Source organism: Amblyomma mixtum, chromosome 3 (genome assembly GCF_055824585.1).
Source record: "Amblyomma mixtum isolate Tamu chromosome 3, ASM5582458v1, whole genome shotgun sequence".
NCBI lineage: Eukaryota > Metazoa > Arthropoda > Arachnida > Ixodida > Ixodidae > Amblyomma > Amblyomma mixtum.
The window spans coordinates 260450957-260468813 of NC_143014.1; the positions used below are offsets into that span (position 1 = coordinate 260450957).

At 49.4% G+C, this 17857-nt stretch overlaps 1 protein-coding gene across 1 annotated transcript in view; it reads left to right on the top strand.

Moving 5' to 3' along the window:
- Nucleotides 1-381: 381 nt before the first annotated feature.
- LOC149354568 (aurora kinase C-like) overlaps nt 382-17857 on the top strand; it is a 56294-nt gene continuing 38818 nt past the window's right edge. The window contains exons 1-3 of the mRNA XM_089577523.1: nt 382-398; nt 8156-8273; nt 12412-12491. Of these exons, the coding sequence (XP_089433649.1) occupies nt 382-398; nt 8156-8273; nt 12412-12491 (215 nt within the window). The remainder of the gene's footprint in view (nt 399-8155; nt 8274-12411; nt 12492-17857) is intronic.

The following is a 17857-nucleotide window of genomic DNA, read 5'->3' on the forward strand; positions in this document are numbered from 1 at the left end:
CAACCAATTAAAGGCATGGTATAGTGATGCTACAAGTTTAGTTAATTGCTTAATTACCCAATTAGTCTAATTAACCTTTCTAGTCAGGCCAGATAAATAAATAAAACTGAGTAGGAAACTGGTCGAGCTCGGAAATCGAACCCCGGTCTCCGGAGTGCGAGACGAGCTTGCTAACCACTCCGCCATGGCCAGCTCGATGGTTTGGAATGAACAAAGGCGCGTATAGTGAATACGGTGTCTTCGCTCACTCCCGCCTTCCGCCCTTTCCGTTACGGCGAGGTTTAGGTGTCCACCTAGATATCAGAGACGGATACATTTCTGTTCCTCAAAAACCAATTTCCCGACGAGCAACGCGTAGAACTGAACGGGCGATGGCGTTGTATGGACCCCCTGACAGCGTTGCAAGACGCTGTCGCGTTCCACTCTTACACGCGAAGCTTAACATCTGAACCACACATCAGTGACACAAGCAGCAACACCGCGCTAAGGGCTTTCGCCTCACCGCACTTTAGGTCAACAAAGTGCCCCCGTGAATTTTTACGTCGATCATTGCGCCACTCACGAAACTGATTCAAACCGACAACCACCTGTCCGCTTGGTCACCCGAATGCGAAGACGCGTTCACCACGCTGCGCTGTCTTCTCATCTTGTCGCCCATACTTCGCCACTGCGACCCGACAGCCCCTACCGAGGTACATACGGATGCAAGTGGCGTCGGCCTCGGAGCTGTCCTGACTCAGCGTAGGGTTGGTTTTTAGGAATATTTTTTTTTATTCGAGCTGTTCGCCATCAGGCATAATGAAAAAGGAAAGAAAGTTATAAAAAGGAGTGCAAACAAGCCTCGCTTAAAAAGCGGCACAAGTTCGTGATATAGCGATTATCTAGAGTCCACTTGGTATAGTCGTCTGCAACGTCCCATCGCAGGCCAACCTTTCTTAGTAAACGTCGTCTCACGGAAGCTGTAGCCGGGCAAGTCCACAGCAAGTGTTTTTCATCACACTGGTCGGGCGCAGCACCACAATGGGGACACTTGTCTGTCACTTCGTAACGTTTGTCACGCCACCGATGACGCACACAAGGAGTCAGAGCCGCTCCTGCCCGAATCCGGCGCACAGATACCTCCTCCTCCCGAGTGAGACTCCGGGGGAGAGGGTACGAACACGGAGGAATTAGAGCGCGTGTTCGCTGACGCAAAGACTGTTTCTCGGAAACAAGGGACAGGAACGGATCTGAGGGAAGAGGGGAAGGTGGCGGGATATCGGATGTGTCAAGGTGTGTCATTGCATCCACATGAATATTATGCGGATCCTGGGCATGCCCGCGAATCCAGTGTATACGCACAGGACAGGGGTATTTTGTGCAAAGTTGGTGAATGGATTGTGTAACTTGGAATGTGCGCCGGACAGCCTTAAGCTGCTTAAGGGCGGCAAGGGAGTCGGTGTAAATGTGTACAATATCGAAAGTAGGTACGAGTGGAAGGGAAGCAATGGCATTGTGTATCGCCTGAAGCTCCAAGGCCAGGGGGGAGCAAGTATCCGTGCTATATGTAGCGCGGGAGTTGAGATGAGGATGTGAGGGACTGTAAACTGCAGTAACTCCCTGCACTGCTGTGTGTGATGCATCGGTGTATATTATGCACCCTGAAGAAAGATGGGCGGCTGATATCGGCGTCGAAGCAGAGGGGCGATTGTCTGTGAGCTGACAGTATGACCATGGGGGAAGAGTCTGTAAACGATGAAGCTGAAGCGACAGCTTGCGTGCTCTGTTTGCCTCACGCTGGTCGATAAGTTCACTCAATGTATTAAGTTGAGCGTACTCTTGCAGAATGGGTATGGGTGTGATACGCGGAAGATAAGTTATGGCGCGCATAGCCTCCCGATTGATTGATTCAAGGGAGTCCCACTGTCGTCGGGTGAGGCGATGAAATTGCGCTTGGTACACTATCCGCGGCTGAAGGATGGAGCGCACGAGCTGACGGGCAGTATCAAAACGCGCTCCGCCAGAGCGCATAGCTATGCGTCGAATCAGACCGAGAGTAGCGTGAGCCGATTTACGGGTCGCGTTTTGCCACGGAGTCCCAGTCCCAGATGTATGAAGTAGAAGACCTAGAACACGCACACTTTCAACTTGAGGAATTGGAGAATTGTCTACCGTAAAGGTAAAAGGTGCTGCTTTCCGTAAGCCACTTCTGTTGCCAATGCGAATAAAACAAGATTTATTACACGAGAGGGTCAGACCCAAAGGGGGTAGTCGTGATGTTAAGGCATCCAGCGCTTGCTGAAGCGCCGACTGTTGCACAGACGCATCTGGATTACAGGACCACAAGGTTATGTCGTCGGCGTACGCAAGGACGCGCACGGAAGGAATTTTCTCTAGGGCTCGGACAAGAGGTATAAAAGTTACATTAAATAATGTGGGGGCGAGGACGGAGCCCTGGGGTACACCGCGGTTGTAGGTAAAGTGACCAAAAGGCTTCCCTTGGATACGTACACTGAAGGTTCTGTTTGTTAAAAATGAGTGAATTGAAAGGAGAAAGCGATGCGGGAGACCGAGATCTTGAAGGGTGCCAAGAATAGAAGAGTGTAGGACGTTGTCATATGCCTTTGTGATGTCAGTCGCGATCACCGTACGAACAAGATGACTATGGGGAGAATGGTTTAGTACGTCCGCAGCCAAAACAGCCAGACCGTCTTATGTTCCAATGTGAGGGCGGAACCCAATTTGAGATTCTGGATAACAATCATTCGATTCCAGCCACCACGACAAGCGAGCTGCTAAAATGTGTTCATAAAGCTTGCAGATAGTAGGCGTAAGTGAAATAGGGCGGAGGGCCGAAAGAGAAACCGGCGGCTGACCTGATTTGGGGATTGGGACAACGATGGAATGTTTCCACTCTGCAGGAATAACTCCAGAATGCCACACCTCATTGAATGTATCAAGGAGGGAATGTAGAGCAGGTCCTTCCAAGTTGCGAAACAACGAGTTAGGTACACCGTCATGCCCGGGAGCAGTGCTTGTTTTGAGGCGATCTATGGAGGCCAGCAATTCTGCCATGGTAAAATCTGAAGTAACCTCATCAGGGGGCTCAGAAATCGACAATATGGGAGAAGGGGTAGGGAGGCAGTCATGATGTGGGAAAAACTGACGGGCTGCTTGTTGTGCAAATGAAGTTTCATCCACATTCAGAGCCAAGCGAATGCTCTCGGTATAATCAGCTACTTGAGAAGTGCGTTCCATGGCGTGAAATACCCGCCAAAGATGTCTATTACCCTGTGTAGAGGAGAGGCGGGCACACCATGCAGCCCAGCGTTGTCTGCTAAGTCGCTTTGAGTAGCGCCGTGCACGTGCAGTAGCCCGATGAAGAGCTGGAAGAGCTGAAGGGTCGTCAGGATTACGAGAAGCATAATGATCCGCCCTGCGACGAAGAGCCCAGAGATTAAGGAGATGCATGTCCGGGTTCGGATCATCCTCATTTACAGTAGTGGCGAATGTATGCGAGTCGGGTGCTCAGCAAGGCTGAATGCAAGTATTCCGTTATGGAGGAGGAATATTTAGCGATCGTCTGTGCGCTCCCGAAAATTCGACCCATCTGTACAGCCGCCAGTTTGATGTCGTCACGGACCATCATGCGCTTTGATGGCCGGCCAGCCGCCTTGACAGATGGGCTCTCCGCCTTCAGGAGTTCGACATCCACGTTGCATATCGCTCTGGCCGCAGGCACATGGACGCCAGCGCTCTATCTCGATCTCCTCTGCCCACCACCGCTGCATGCTCATCGGTGCCAGAAGCCGTCCTCTCGCCTCTTACTGCCTCTGATATTGTTGCGGAACAGCCCAGTGGCTTGCGTCGATCATCGAAGTCATGACCAACGCTACACTGATGCGCCTTCGCACACCCTCCACCGCCAAGCACCCCATTTTTCCCTCCACGATGCCCTGCTCTACCGCGGTAACCGCACGCAAGATGGTCCACGGTGGCTCCTCGCGATCCCTTGCCATTGACGTTCTGAGATCTGTGCCTCGTCTCACGCTGATCCACAGTGCTCCCACACTGGTGTGTTGAAGACGTTCCAAAGAATCTCTCAACGTTATTTTTGGCGGGGAATGTACGGGTACATTCGCCAATACGTCCGCTCCTGCATCGCCTGTCAGCAACGCAAGTCTCCCGCGCTTCGTACGAGCGGCCCCTTGCAGCCATTACCGCGCCCGGCCCGCCCATTCGATCGTGGTGGCGTGGATCTCTACGGCTCGCTCCCCTGAACGTTCTCTGGGAACCGCTAGATAATTTTTGGCGTCGACCAGCTAATCTGATATGCAGAGACCGCCGCACCACCCGCTGCCACTGCTCGCGACGTTGCCCCCTTCCTGGTGCACAATTTTGTTCTTCGCCACGGTGCGTCGCGCGAGTTGCCGAGTCACCGAGGTAGAGTCTTCCTTTCGGACGTGGTTGAAGCCCTCCTCCAAGAGTGGTGCACCATTCATCTGACCGCCACTGCCTACCACCCTCAAACTAACGGGCTGACTGAGCGGTTTAATCGCACAGTCAGCGATATGCTCACCATGTACGTCTCGTCAGATCAGTCTAACTGGGACGTTGTCCTTCCTTTCGTGACGTACGCATACAATACCACCGCCCAGTCAACCACCGGATTTTCCCCTTTCTACCTGTTGTATGGCCGCGAGCCGTCCTCCACAATGGACACGCTTTTTCCGTACACTCCGGATGCCTTCGAATGCACGCTCCTTTTCGAACTCGCCAAGCACGCCGAGGAATTTCGCCAACTGGCCCGTTCTTTCACCTCGGTCTCCGAAGGTCGCCGTAAGCATGAACACGACACACCCCGCACGTTTTCTATCCGGAATCATTAGTTTGGCTTTGGATCCCTTCGAATACACCGGGACAGTCTTCGAAATTTCGCAGAGAACATCATGGCCCTTACCGCGTTGTCGAATCAACGTCCCCTGTTAATTATATTGTAGAACCGCTTACACCCTCTTCGGACTTGCGTCGTCGCGGGCGTGAACCTGTCTATGTCAGTCGCCTCAAGACTTATTACGACCTGCTCCTCTTGCCATCACCTTAGGCCGCCAGGATGGCTCCTCTTCCATCTCGGGGCCATTGTAGTGAACTATGATGAACGCGCCTCATGTTGCCTCCATGGCAGACGAAGAAGTTGACGACGAAGTGCCGGCGCAGCTCCAGCTCTCTGGCTGTCTAGACGATTCTGCTGCCGGCCGCTCAGCTGTTTTGGGAACTGTATCGCCGAGTTCACACGAACCCTCTTTCAGTGCCAAAATTGGGTGGGTGGGCCACCTTCCTTCTCGTGGCAAGGACCAACGGAAGGACGCAGTTTTTGTCGTGAATGGGACTTCGTATGCCATCGCATTAAAATTATAGGTGTGACATAAAGTAGATTGGTTCATGGGATTTGCCGTCCCAAAGCGACTAAGGTTAGGAGGGACGCCGCAGAGTAGGGCTACGGGTAATTTCGACCACCTGGGGTTCTTCAATGTGCACTGATATCACACTACACGAGGTCTGTTAGAAAAGTATCTGACCATTGCCCGAAGAAAAAAAACTGGCATAACTGGAGCGTTGCAAACCTAGTCACCTTCAAAGTAGTCTACTTGGGACTCCACACACTTCTTCCAGCGGTGCTGCCATTGTTGGAAGTGTTCCGAAAAGACCCCCTTCGGAATGGAGTTTAGCTCAGCTGTCGTTGCAGCCATAATGTCCTCTCTTGTCTGAAATCGCGCTCCTTTCAATAACCTCTTGAATTTGGGAAACAGCCAGAAGTCGCAGGGGGCCATATCAGGAGAGTAAGGAGTCTGCTGAACTACAGGAGCCTGGTTTTTCGCCAAAAAAGTCCGAATGAAGTGCTAGGAATGATGGATGCGCCACTTTCCTCTTGACCTCAACTCCGGTCTCTTGTGCCGCACAGCACGACGTAGGCGACGGAGGACATCCCTGTAGTACTCTTTGATCATTGCTTGACCCTATGGGGTGCGTACTCGTGGTGTGCCACTCAGAGGGAGTCAAAGAAAGCAGTCAGCATCACTTTCACTATATGCGCACTTGGCGGGCCTTCTTTGGTCTTGGTGACGTGTAATGCTTCCACTCTGACGACTGGGATTCTGTTTCCGGGTCGTACCCGTACACCCAAGACTCGTCACCAGTGATTATGGTGTTGGTGAAGTCGGGGTCACTGTTTGTGGAATCCAGCATGCCCTGTGACACTTCAACATGACGCTGCTTTTGCTCCACTGTGAGCAGCTTCGGCACGAATTTCGCCACAACTCTTTCCATGGCCAAATCTTCGTTGATAATGGAATGTGCAGAAAAAATGCTCATGTCCACCTCTTCCGCAATTTCTCGAATAGTCAAACGATGGTCCTGCATCACCACAGCGTTCACTTCGGCAATTACCTGGTCATTTCGGCATGTTGATGGCCGATCGGAGCGTGGCTCGCTCTCCATCGATGTGCGGCCATCTTTAAACCAATTGTACCACTGCTTAATCTGTGTGCTGCTCATAGCATCGTCACCAAAACCCGTCTGAATATTCCGAATGGTTTCCACTTGGCTGTCGCCCAGTTTATGGCATAATTTGATGTAGTAGCGCTGCTCCTGTTACTCCGCCACTTTCCTTCCTATAAAAATCCTACGAGAGCACTGCGCACTGCCTCACTCAAACGCTACGTCCCAGCGACTGACGCTATCCGCAGGCAGGAAAAAATTCGTGCATGCGCACGAAGGTTCAAGGTCGGCTGATGCAAGCGCGCTTGTTTCATATCCATCAACTGTTTGCAAAAAAAAAATAATGTCGGATACTTTTCTAACAGACCGCGTACACTGGCCTGTACATTTCGTCTGGATCGAAATGCTACCAGCGCGGCCTGGGTCGAGCCCGAGTCTTTCGGGTCAGCAGTCGAGGCCAGTAGCGACTGAGTCAGTGTGGCTGCTTGTGTAACATACAGACACAGTAAGAGAGCCGAATTGGTCAGGGGAACAAACCCGAGTTATTAATATCCTAGTTGAAATCAAGAAGAAATGGGCCTGAACTGGGCATGTAATGCAAAGGCAACGTAGCCGGCGATCCCTTTGGATAAGGGAGTGAATTCTAAGAGAAGTCAAGCCTAGAAGGCGGCGTCATTGTCCGGCGGGCGCATGGGATGAGGAAGCCTGCAACGATCGGGTGGCCGCAGCTGGCGCAGGACAGGGCAAGTGGGAAGGACATGGGAGAGGCCTTTGTCCCTCAGTTGATGTAGTTAGTCTAATAATTATAGACGTAATAGCCAGGAAACCATACTATTCTGGAACGAAGTAAACAGATCTTAAATGGTAATGCAGCTCTACAAAACAGAGCTCACGATTTTGGAGTATATCAACTTGGAATCAGCGAAGCTTTCCTGTATTATTTTGGTTTACTGGGGCATCTTTCAAGAATAACGTAGAACTACACGTATGAGCTGGTGGAACCTAGCTGCCACCAGCTTAAAGTCGCGCGCATGTGTCATGTGATTCAGCTATAGAAAGCCATTAATTTTAAGTAAATAAAAGCTTCTGCATACAGTCGGGAGTCAAACCCACGACTCTTTGGTCGCCAGACAGGCAGGCTACCGACTAGGTCACGGAGGCATGTTGACTTGGCAGCGGAACAAGGGAGGGGGGTGGGGGGTGGAGGGGTGATCTGTGTGTTATATTGGTTTAATATTGGAGCTATTTAATGTGGTAGTGAAGGGTTCTAGAGGCGTACTACTTAGTGAGATACTAATCAGAACAACATTATGTGCGTATAAACTGCAGTGTGGAAGAGTTTAAAGACGAGAATGTGGAAACTGTGTTGCGATAATCGTGATGAATGCGTGAATGAAAACAAAGAACAGCGACTATATATGAAGAGAATCAGCTGAAGGGAGCCATTAGCGCTGTCGCGTCGTATCCTTAAAGGCAGGCCTTTAGTGTCCCCGCAACTCTTTGTCCTTCCCACGTGCGCCGCTTTACGCTGATATGAGAGGAGCCACAGGGGGCACACTCGTTTTCTCGTATCGCTTGAGTTTTGGTCGCATTTCACCGATTTATTAGGTGCAATTTTTACTTCGTGAGTTTTTTTTGCTCCTTCCTCCATGTTTCAAGAATTTCTATTTGACTGCAGCTCGGTGAAACACTGGAAAAGGGAGGACTTCGAGATGGGGCGGCCACTGGGCCGTGGCCGATTTGGAAGAGTTTATCTGGTGCGCGAAAAGAAGACGAAGTACATTGTGGCACTGAAGGTGAGTACAGAGTAAGCCTAGAGATCAGTGCATGTAGTTGGAGTTACAAGTATTGTATTCGTGTTGTGAGCATCCGTTTTTTACAGGACGTCATTGCTGGCGTATGACTTCATTATCCTGTCATATAGGAACTGGTATGTGGTGCATCAGCGGCTGCTGGATGGCCTCCTGTGTATGCTGTGATGCATACAGCAGTCGGCATGTAGTGTCAAAACCCACGCATGCACTGGTACTTAAGGCAGGCCTACCATGAGCAGGGGTAAACGGACACAACCCCAGAAGGCAAGCGGTCGCAAATGGAAATTAAGAGGACGAGAGAATTCAAATCTCATTGTTCGTTGATTTCAATGAATTACACATGAGGGAAACTGAGAGCGCATTGCGCCCAATTTATTTATTATGCTTCTTCCTTAAAAATACGGTGGCTATTAATTCACACCAGCTTGATCCTAACTGACCCTAGAGACTCGTCGAATTCACGCGTAAAGAGTGTAAGAGCCATAACTTTCGCATAGATCCTTTGCAGAAATGGCAGCCCCGTGTATTAAAGCGAATAAAAAAATACTTTTAGCACAATTTACAATCTCGCACGTAAAGTAGCGCAGTTAAAAGTAATCGGGTCAGATATGTCCCCTGAGGGCCATGGCCACCCTGAAAATGTGGGACAAAAATGAACTCGGGCCTCGTTTAGGGAAACATGAAAAAAAATATTAATTGTAAACAAATCGCTGTCTTGGCTCTCCTTAAAAGCGCTCTTTGTGGAAAGGTGCAAAACATAAGCGTAGCGGAAAACCACGACGACGGACAAAAGGGAGAGAACTCACACCCACAACCCCCTTTTGTCCGTCGTCCTGGTTTAGCGCTACTCTTGCGTTATGAATCATTACCGACTTGCCCAAATTTCCACCCTGCTGGAAAGGTGCAAAGCAGAGAATGCAGTGCGGGGCGTGGCATGTTTCACACGCGTCGTCAGCGCGTACTGCCAAATGGTGGGTCACCAGCGGTATAGCTTTTTATTGACGAGGTGCGGGGGGGGTCGTATTTAGTGGCTCGGTAGTACACCTTTTTTTTTCTTCTTGATTTTTCTTTGTCATGAAGGCCTAAGCAACTGATACGACGCTCTCGCCAAGCGGTACAGTAACGAAGTATAGCTGCAGGAATCTCCGCAATGGGAAATAGAAGTTCCCATCCATAAACCATGTGCTGCTCTCGGCCAACAACTTCAAGCAATTTGCGCTGTCGAGTACAAGTAGCTGGGTTTCAGCGTTTGAACCACTATCGTAGCAGAGGAAGTGCTCTGGCTGGCTGCTGGCAGTCTACGGCGGCGGAACAACAAGGTCGCTGAGGCTGACAGGATTCGGCGGGTAGATTTTGCTCCGTTGTTGGTGAATGCTGCGTTTCAGGCTGTGCTCGCTGCTCGTGCGACATTTTCCTTAAGTTCTCTGACTGCATCTGTGACAATGGCGGCAGGCTTGTTTTTCGAGACAAGAGTGGTCTCTTTCATTTGCTGCTTTGTTTTAGCGATATTTATAGCAACATTATCTACGGGGAGATTGGGGGAACTCTTAGGTGGAACTCTTTAGAGGTATTCTCCACAACTAAAGCAGCTCTGCAGCTCTTGCGTTTAACACAGCACCAGCGGGTGCCAGAGGCGTTATTTTTGGTCTCGCGTACATAAAGCCGTCAAGGCTCAACTTAATGCCTCCTTTTCTCGACTTGATGATCTCCATTATAAAAATAAATACCGCAGCGTTTAAATGAATACTGGGACAAGTGTCCAACTTATAGCGCTCTGCATACCTTTACACCATGTCTTCTAACCTGTCCACTTGCCGTTGCAAGAGCTGGTGCAAGCGCGAAGCTGCTGTCTCCAGATGCAACATAGGCGCTGAACTACCACCCCCTAAATGCTGTATCGAGCTCATGTGTTAGCTCGATGATAGTGTACAGGACGTGCGCAGTGCTTGGGCCATGCTATATTTAACCTATAAATATGATGCCCAGCAATAAAGGTATGGTCATGATGTGAAGTGCTTTTAGTATGATCTGATACATATATAGACATTTTTGTACAGTTGCTTTCTGCATTATACGAATTTCTGTCTGTATTTCGCATGTATCTAGTCTGTGTATCATGATGTCCTCTCATCTAATGTTCTGTTGCACAATCTTCCGAGCCCTGTGCCCTGTGCGTTAAGGTTACTATACAGTTGCGTTTATGGGTCAGTGATTTGTTCCTACGTCACACAACTTAAATCTGCCTCATGCGAGGCGTACATGCATGCGAGGCGGCTGGATGCTCATGTCACTGCGGGTTACGAGATGTTTGATGCCACCCGTTTGGGGACATTTTTTCCTACTTCTTAAATGGGGACGTTTTTTCCGGAGATGTTTTTTTTTTTCCGGAACCCAGGGACTGCCTTACGGGCAAACGTGCCCAGGTGGCACGGCAACTATCCCACTGCGCAATCAAAATTTGCCGTCGTCAGTCGCTTGGGCCGCAGTAAGCGCGATACCACAATCTAGACGATTAGAGGCGCATCTTTGATAAGATTCCTTGCCTGGGTGCTCTAGACATAGCGCAGTCAGCTGACGCTTGATACATGTGGCTGCTACAGAGCGCGGTAGTTCATGCCTTAAAGCGCAGGCATATGCGGCGTAGGAAAGCACTACGAGTCCGAGGAGAAAAATTCTTGCTCCTTCCGCTGGGCTGCATGGTACTGCGCTCTGAGTGACACGGCAAACTTCATTGCAGGTTGGGTATTCAGCATGGGATGCGAAAGCTGTGATGTGAAAGGCGACCAGATTTGCAAGACTGTAACCGCGCGCAACTGTTCCTACGACGTTCGAGGTTGTCATAGGTGCTTTCAGTGCCTCATCTCGAAAGTCATTCGTCATCTTTAAATTGGGCGCAGCCCGATAGCGGCGAGAATTTCGTTCCTTCATGATCGCCGAGCACAGTTGGTGCTACCGCCGTCGCCGAATTATTTTCGTTTGCTGGCGCAATATCGGCCCATAAAGCATTAAACTTTAGCGCATGCCTGTCCGTCTTCCTTCTCGACTGCCTGCCTTCACCACTACGTGACAATGTTTGAACAACTTAGATTGCTTAACTGGAACAATTTAATATTGCTGCATTACTGTTTGCCTTTCGACTGTAATATTTCATTAAGTAGCCAACACACAGATTGCTTCTGTACTCAGTGTAAGGAAGCACTGCTCAAGGGACGGAGAGCTGTGATAACATTGCCAACAAAAATCGTGAAATTTACTAACCAGAGCTATAATTTCAGACCAAAAAAAGTCACAAGGTTGCTGCCATGTTGTTTACTACTCTGATGGTCTCACGCAGGCTGTTAAAAATGCAAGGCATTTGAAGCGATTAGCATGATGCACCCTAACTACAGGAAGAAATGGTGGATAAACGTTGTGCGTGCGACCGCAGCTGAGGCCTAGCGGTTGCAGCATCCACCTCGTGTGCGGAAGAAGTGTGTGTGTGTGTGTGTGGGGGGGGGGGGGGGGGAGGGCTGCGATATTCGATCCCCAGCGCCTCCAGGTACCCACCGCCGGCTACCAATGGATACAAGCTTTCGCCTGGCCTGGTGGTCTGCTTGTGTGTGGGGTGGGGAGGAAATGCTTAAAAAATAGGTCTCTTTCCTTGGGTGCACCCAGAGCATCTTGCGTCATTGTGCGCTGTGGCCAAAGCTTTCCTTGCGCCATATTCAGCGAATATTTGTAATGTTTCTTTGTTCAGTCTTCAAAGGTGCCGACACGCGGCTTTATCGCCTTGTTTGTGATACAAGACGCGACCAGATTTACATCGATTGATCGCATCCAGGCGGAGTCGATTCTGCGTTGTTCCAGAATGTTGCAATAACTTTGCACGCCTTATCTCGAAAGTTCGCTATCAGCTTTAAATTGAGCATGACCGAGCGCGGCGGGCATTCTGTTGGACGACCGCCGAGCACGCTTCTTGCTTTCGCCGCCGTCGAGTGATTCGGTCCATTGTGATCGCAGGTCAGCCCAGTAAACAATTTACTTTTAGAAGCACTTTTCGCTGTCTTCCTCACTGCCTGGACTCGCGTCACCACTTCGGGAAAACATAAATTAATCTTCATCACAAACGTTGTGCTTGCAGGTATTGTCCAAGGCCGAACTTGTACGCTGTCGGCTTGAGCATCAATTGATCCGAGAGATCGAAATCCAGTCAACTATGAGGTAAGTTTGCTCGGTTTGCGACCCGCATAGGCACGAATGGGCTGTCAGTGCATCTTCTAACACACTGAGTCGAGGTACATTCGTGCTTGAAGATTATCCTGCTCCTTGTGTTCTTTTAGAGCATTAGCTGTTAAGGTAAAGATTCCCGGTCTGCGTCTAGTAGACGGGGCTGTCAACATCCGGAGTTCGGTGGACACCTCAACCGCGCCATGAGGGAATGGCGGAAGTAGGGAATGAAAGCAGGAAGAGAGAGACGGGCCGTAGTGAAAGGCTCCGGATAAATTTCAACCTCGTGGGGCTGTTCAAAGGGCAACCTGGGTTTTTGAGTCGATAATCACATCGCATTCTTTAGAGTCCCTTCTATCCGGCAAAAAATCGCTTTTAAAAATAGAGCAGAAGAACTTCAAAACTGCAAAAACTGGGAAACCGAAACTGGATTTAGACCAAACTGACGTCACTACAAATGTACCTGTGACATTACGAATACTGTCGGAAATTTTTCGTGTGCGCGTTGATTGGCTAAAATGGTGAATGTAGGTGAAAGCTGGGATTATAATTTTTTTATTTGATACCTCAAAGGCCCCTGGTATGGGGCATTCGTCTGAAATGAATAAAAACAAGCTGGAAATTTTCTCTTTCAGTGAGTGCAGAGCCATTATCGTCCAGCGCGCAAACACTGACGTCACACACGCAACGTTGCCCGTAGAAGCTGCCCAGATCTGATTCTACGAAATAGGAAATTTTAAAACTAATTTGGTATGCAAGAAGGCACCTCCCGGCTGTGAAATTTGACACTAGGGACCGTAAGACTGAGGAAGATGTACCATGAAATCTTTCGTAGGAAAAGCGTCAGAGTTCCCCTTTAATGTGCACCTACAAAGCACAGCAGACGAGCGTCTTTTTTGCATTTCGCCTCCATCGAAACGCGGCCGCCGCGGCCTGGACTGACCTAGCGTTTCGTCCGGCCGGAGTGCTGGGCGCGAGACGAGAAAGCGTTATGCACGACGAGAGATGCACGCCTAATTCATACTGCTCCTCCGCATCATGGGCTGCCCCTTTCACTCAGTCCATCACGGCACAGTACAGGAGTCCACTCAGTGTGGGACTGCTACTGGTTCTTATCTTTCCGGATAACTAGTAATAACCGAGACGACGACGCGCGCTCTGCGGCATTTCACCTCGCTGCTTTAGGCGAACGCACACCGTCAGCACAGAGGATGGGTGGCCGTGTCTCAACCTACAGGGTCTGTCCTGAAAGTAATTAGACTAGTCGCAGTGTGGCGCGTGCTCGCACTAGATGGGGAAACCGCTTTTGGGGGAAGGAGCGGGAACCTTCAGCTTCACAATGCGACGAGCTTAGTTGGCTGCGAGCAGGCGAAGCGAGTGGACATCTTCGAGCGTGTACCCATATTTTGTCGCTGCGTCGAGGAATCCATGGAGCGAACGTTGGAACAGCGCTACGCGGTGAATCTTTGCAATAAACTGGGTAAGTCACCTACCGAGTCTATCAACGTGATCAAGACAGCATGTGGGAACGATGCAATGTCCACGTCGTGTGTTCTAATGGCACAAGGCATTTAAAAACGGTCGTGACGACGTTCACAACAAGCAGCGGTCCAGGCGCCTGTCGGTGACGATTACGGACGGTAACGTTGACTGTGTGGTCCTGAACGTCTTCACGGCCATTTGTAAATGTTTTGTGCCATTGGAACCCTTGCGATCCGGACATGGCATCATTACCACATGCTGTCAAATGTCTCGGTCGGTAATTTATTCAGTTTATTGCAAAGCTTCACCGCGTCGCGCTGTTCCATGGTTTCCTCGACGCAGCGACGAAACAGGGGTACACGTTTGAGCGCGTCCACTCGCTTGACCTGCACGAAGCCAACTGAGGGCTTTGCATTGTGAAGCTGAAGGTTCCCGCTCCTTCCCCCAAAAGCGGTTTCCAGATCTAGAGCATGCACGCGCCACGCAGCGACTAGTCTCATTACTTTCAGGACAGACATGTCATGACAGTTGGCGTCGCAACACGCCTGTTGGGTTCTTTGGTTGCTAAGATATGGGCAGGACGTAGCCGTCAGCTCGGGAAACTTCATTGCTGGGGAACACTTATAGTTAGCTGCCAGCCCCGGAGTCACCATATGCGGCTCAAGCTCGCGTCAGTCACATGGGGGAGCAACGTCGCGCAGACGCCGCACGTAAATGAGCGGCCAGGCTCGGAAGGGGGAAGAGGCGCAACCGGAGCAGAGGGCAGAGATCGAACGCAGAGCGCATGCGATTCCCATGTGAGCTCCAAGCCGCCCTTGAAAAACGGCAATATACGGGCTCGCCGAGCAAAACACCCACATTCAAATGTCATCTACTTGTGGTCGTGGTGAACCCATAATAACCACTCTAGATGGACTAGGTAGGTCATAAATAGATATAAACCGCGAAATAAATATTCCCGAAACACGACGGAAAGAATGCTATAGCGCTCATCATTCTCGTTACCACGAATCTGAATTCGCCATATTTTTCTTGTTCAGCTCCATTCTCTTCACTCTCTTTTCTCTTTCATTTTTTTTATGCCCTTACCCCTTTTCCCCCGTGTAGCGTAGCAAACAGATTATTCTTCCGGTTAACCTTCTTGCCTTTCCTCTTATTCCTGTTCCTCATTCGTTCTTGTTTTCCCATGCGCACGCTCATTAATGGCTCATTAATGGCAGTTCTTTATTGACATTAGCCCCGCCGAGGTGGCTCAGTGGTTACGGCGCTCGGCTGCTGGCCCGAAAGACGCGGGGTCGATCCCGGCCGCGGCGGCCGAATTTCGATGAAGGCGAAATTCTAGAGGCCCGTGTACTGTGCGATGTCAGGGCACGTTAAAGAACCCCAAGTGGTCGAAATTTCCGGAGCCCTCCGTTACGACGTCTGCCTGAGTTGCTTTGGGACGTTAAACCCCAACAAACCAAACCATCTTTATTGACATTCGACAGCCAGTCTTGCTCTTCTGGATTTATATCACTTGTTTGCTTCGCCAGACAGTTAGAAAACTGTTGGAAATTCGCCTAACACTTTCATGTGAATCTTTTTTATTTTGCATTTGAATACTATGCATGCCAGTGTTAAGTGAAAATACTGCCAGTTGAGAACTGCAGAATATCAGCTGCACTTAAGAAACGTTACCACTCCCCTAGGGCAAGTAGTTTGGCTGCCCAACTTAAGCACATGTCATCTTTTGGGAACACTACCTTCAGTTTGCTAGCGTTAGGAATAGTAATGCTGCTGCTGTGTTGGCTTTTCAGTCGTCTTATGGCAGAACAATTTATGTATGCTGGGCGTAGCTTCGTGGTTCCGAGGAGCTACCATGTGTGGTTTTGCACATTTATATGTGTTTTGCGGTGTAGTAGACCGAATACTTGGAGCTGTGCCCGACACAGGCTTCACCAGCAATTTAAAAATAAATTTTGAAGGGGTATGTACATCTAATCGTACCAAAAGCCATTGGTGTGTGAAATTCGGCACTATTAGTCAGCTTTCGTACTGGGATATATATAATGGGGTGCATAAGCGGGAAAAAAAGGTGGCATTTTTGGATGGAAACGCATTTCTTTGAAGAGCTACTGAAGGGGTTTTAGAATTCTGCGAAATTAAAGGGGTGCAATGTGTGAAACTTGATGTTAAAGCATGCGAAGTTTTTTGTGAGTGCCACTTGAAATGGTGACGTAATCGTCGAATAAAGCCGCAATGACGTCTAGAATTTTCCGCAACGCACATTGCGGGGTGAGGGTGTTATATGATGACATCATCTACTGCGTCGGTACAGTTCCTACGCGCCACTTGATCTAACATCCCGCCGCGGTGGCTCAGTGGTTACGGTACTCGGCTGCTGACCCGGAAGACGCGGGTTCGATCCCGGCCGCGACGGTCGAATTTCGATGCAGGCGAAATTATAGAGGCCCGTGCACTGTGCGATGTCAGTGCACGTTAAAGAACCCCACTTGGTCGAAATTTCCGTAGCCCTTCACTACGGCGTCCCGCATAGCTTGAGTTGCTTTGGGACATTAAACCCCAATAAACCGAACTTGATCTAACAAGAAAACCAACGCCACAAAAGGTAAAACCTATGGAGCTATGTTTGGCGGTATCCGAAGACGCCCGGCAGGGCGTGGGCAAACGCTGATGTAATATGGCATCTCATCGTTTAATGAGGTCATCAGGAGCTTCGCCACAATCATTTGATGCTGCTACACGAAGCCTACGCATCATCGCGGGTTTAACGGGCAATTGAATTACTACCATTTTATATGCTAGTGCAAAAACAAACTTGATGTGCTTTATTTGCAAGAATGTTACAATCAGTTGCTTGGATCTCTTCGAATTCACGACAAATGGTCCAGTTTCACTTTAAGAAACCAGTGCAGTCACTTTTATCATGCGTCAGTGTTGTTGTTTATTTCATGTTTCAATTGTGTTCATTTATGATTCAGGAAAATCGTCAACGTGGGGAATATAGGCAGGCATAATAATTGCATTGGCTTCCTTTCTTACGTACACGAAACGTACATATATAGCTTTCATCGTCACATGCGCAGACGGGTCGCCCAAAGATCACAATCGACATGATGAAGCACGCTACAGGAATCTCTTCTCAGCCGTGTACAATACAACTGCAGCATCACTTAAGCGCTGGCTGCCTTCCTTTTTGATAAATAGCGCTTCTAACAGCGTCCTGGCTTTCGTGTGCTTACTTCTACCGAGAATGCGTATGTCAGTGTAGCATGTCTCACAAGTACGAGACTCGCACCTTTTAATGCGCTTCACTAAATGTGTACATTCCTTCATCTGTTCCACATTTCGCTCATGTTCCTTTGCTCGCTCACTGACGCACCGTCCAGTTTGTCCAACGTAGGAGTGGTCGCATGACAGGGGGACTACGTAAACCACCCCTTCAGCGGTTTTACAAAACCACCCTGTGCGAGTCCCGTACTGCACTTACGTGCGCATTCTAGGTAAAAGTAAATACATAAATAACAAGAGCCAGGGTACTGTTACAAGCGTGCTTCATCATGGCGATCATGACTTTTGGGCGACCTTTTTGCCCATGTGCCGATGAAAGTTATACAGGGTGTTTCACCTAAGACTGCACATTTTTCAAAAATAGTCTTTTTGAGTTAGAACAGCGCTTTTTCGGCATGGCATTGTCTGTGATGTGGTGCACCATAATACAGCTGAAGATGTGCTAACTCGCAGGCTGGTTGACTAATATTGAATAATGAACTTTTTAACTATAACGGTTAGGCTCGTTAATTATTCAGAGGCGTGTAGCCCACCGTAATTAACATCCATATCGGCTTTTAAAATTTCGAAACGCGGTTACCCTCGAC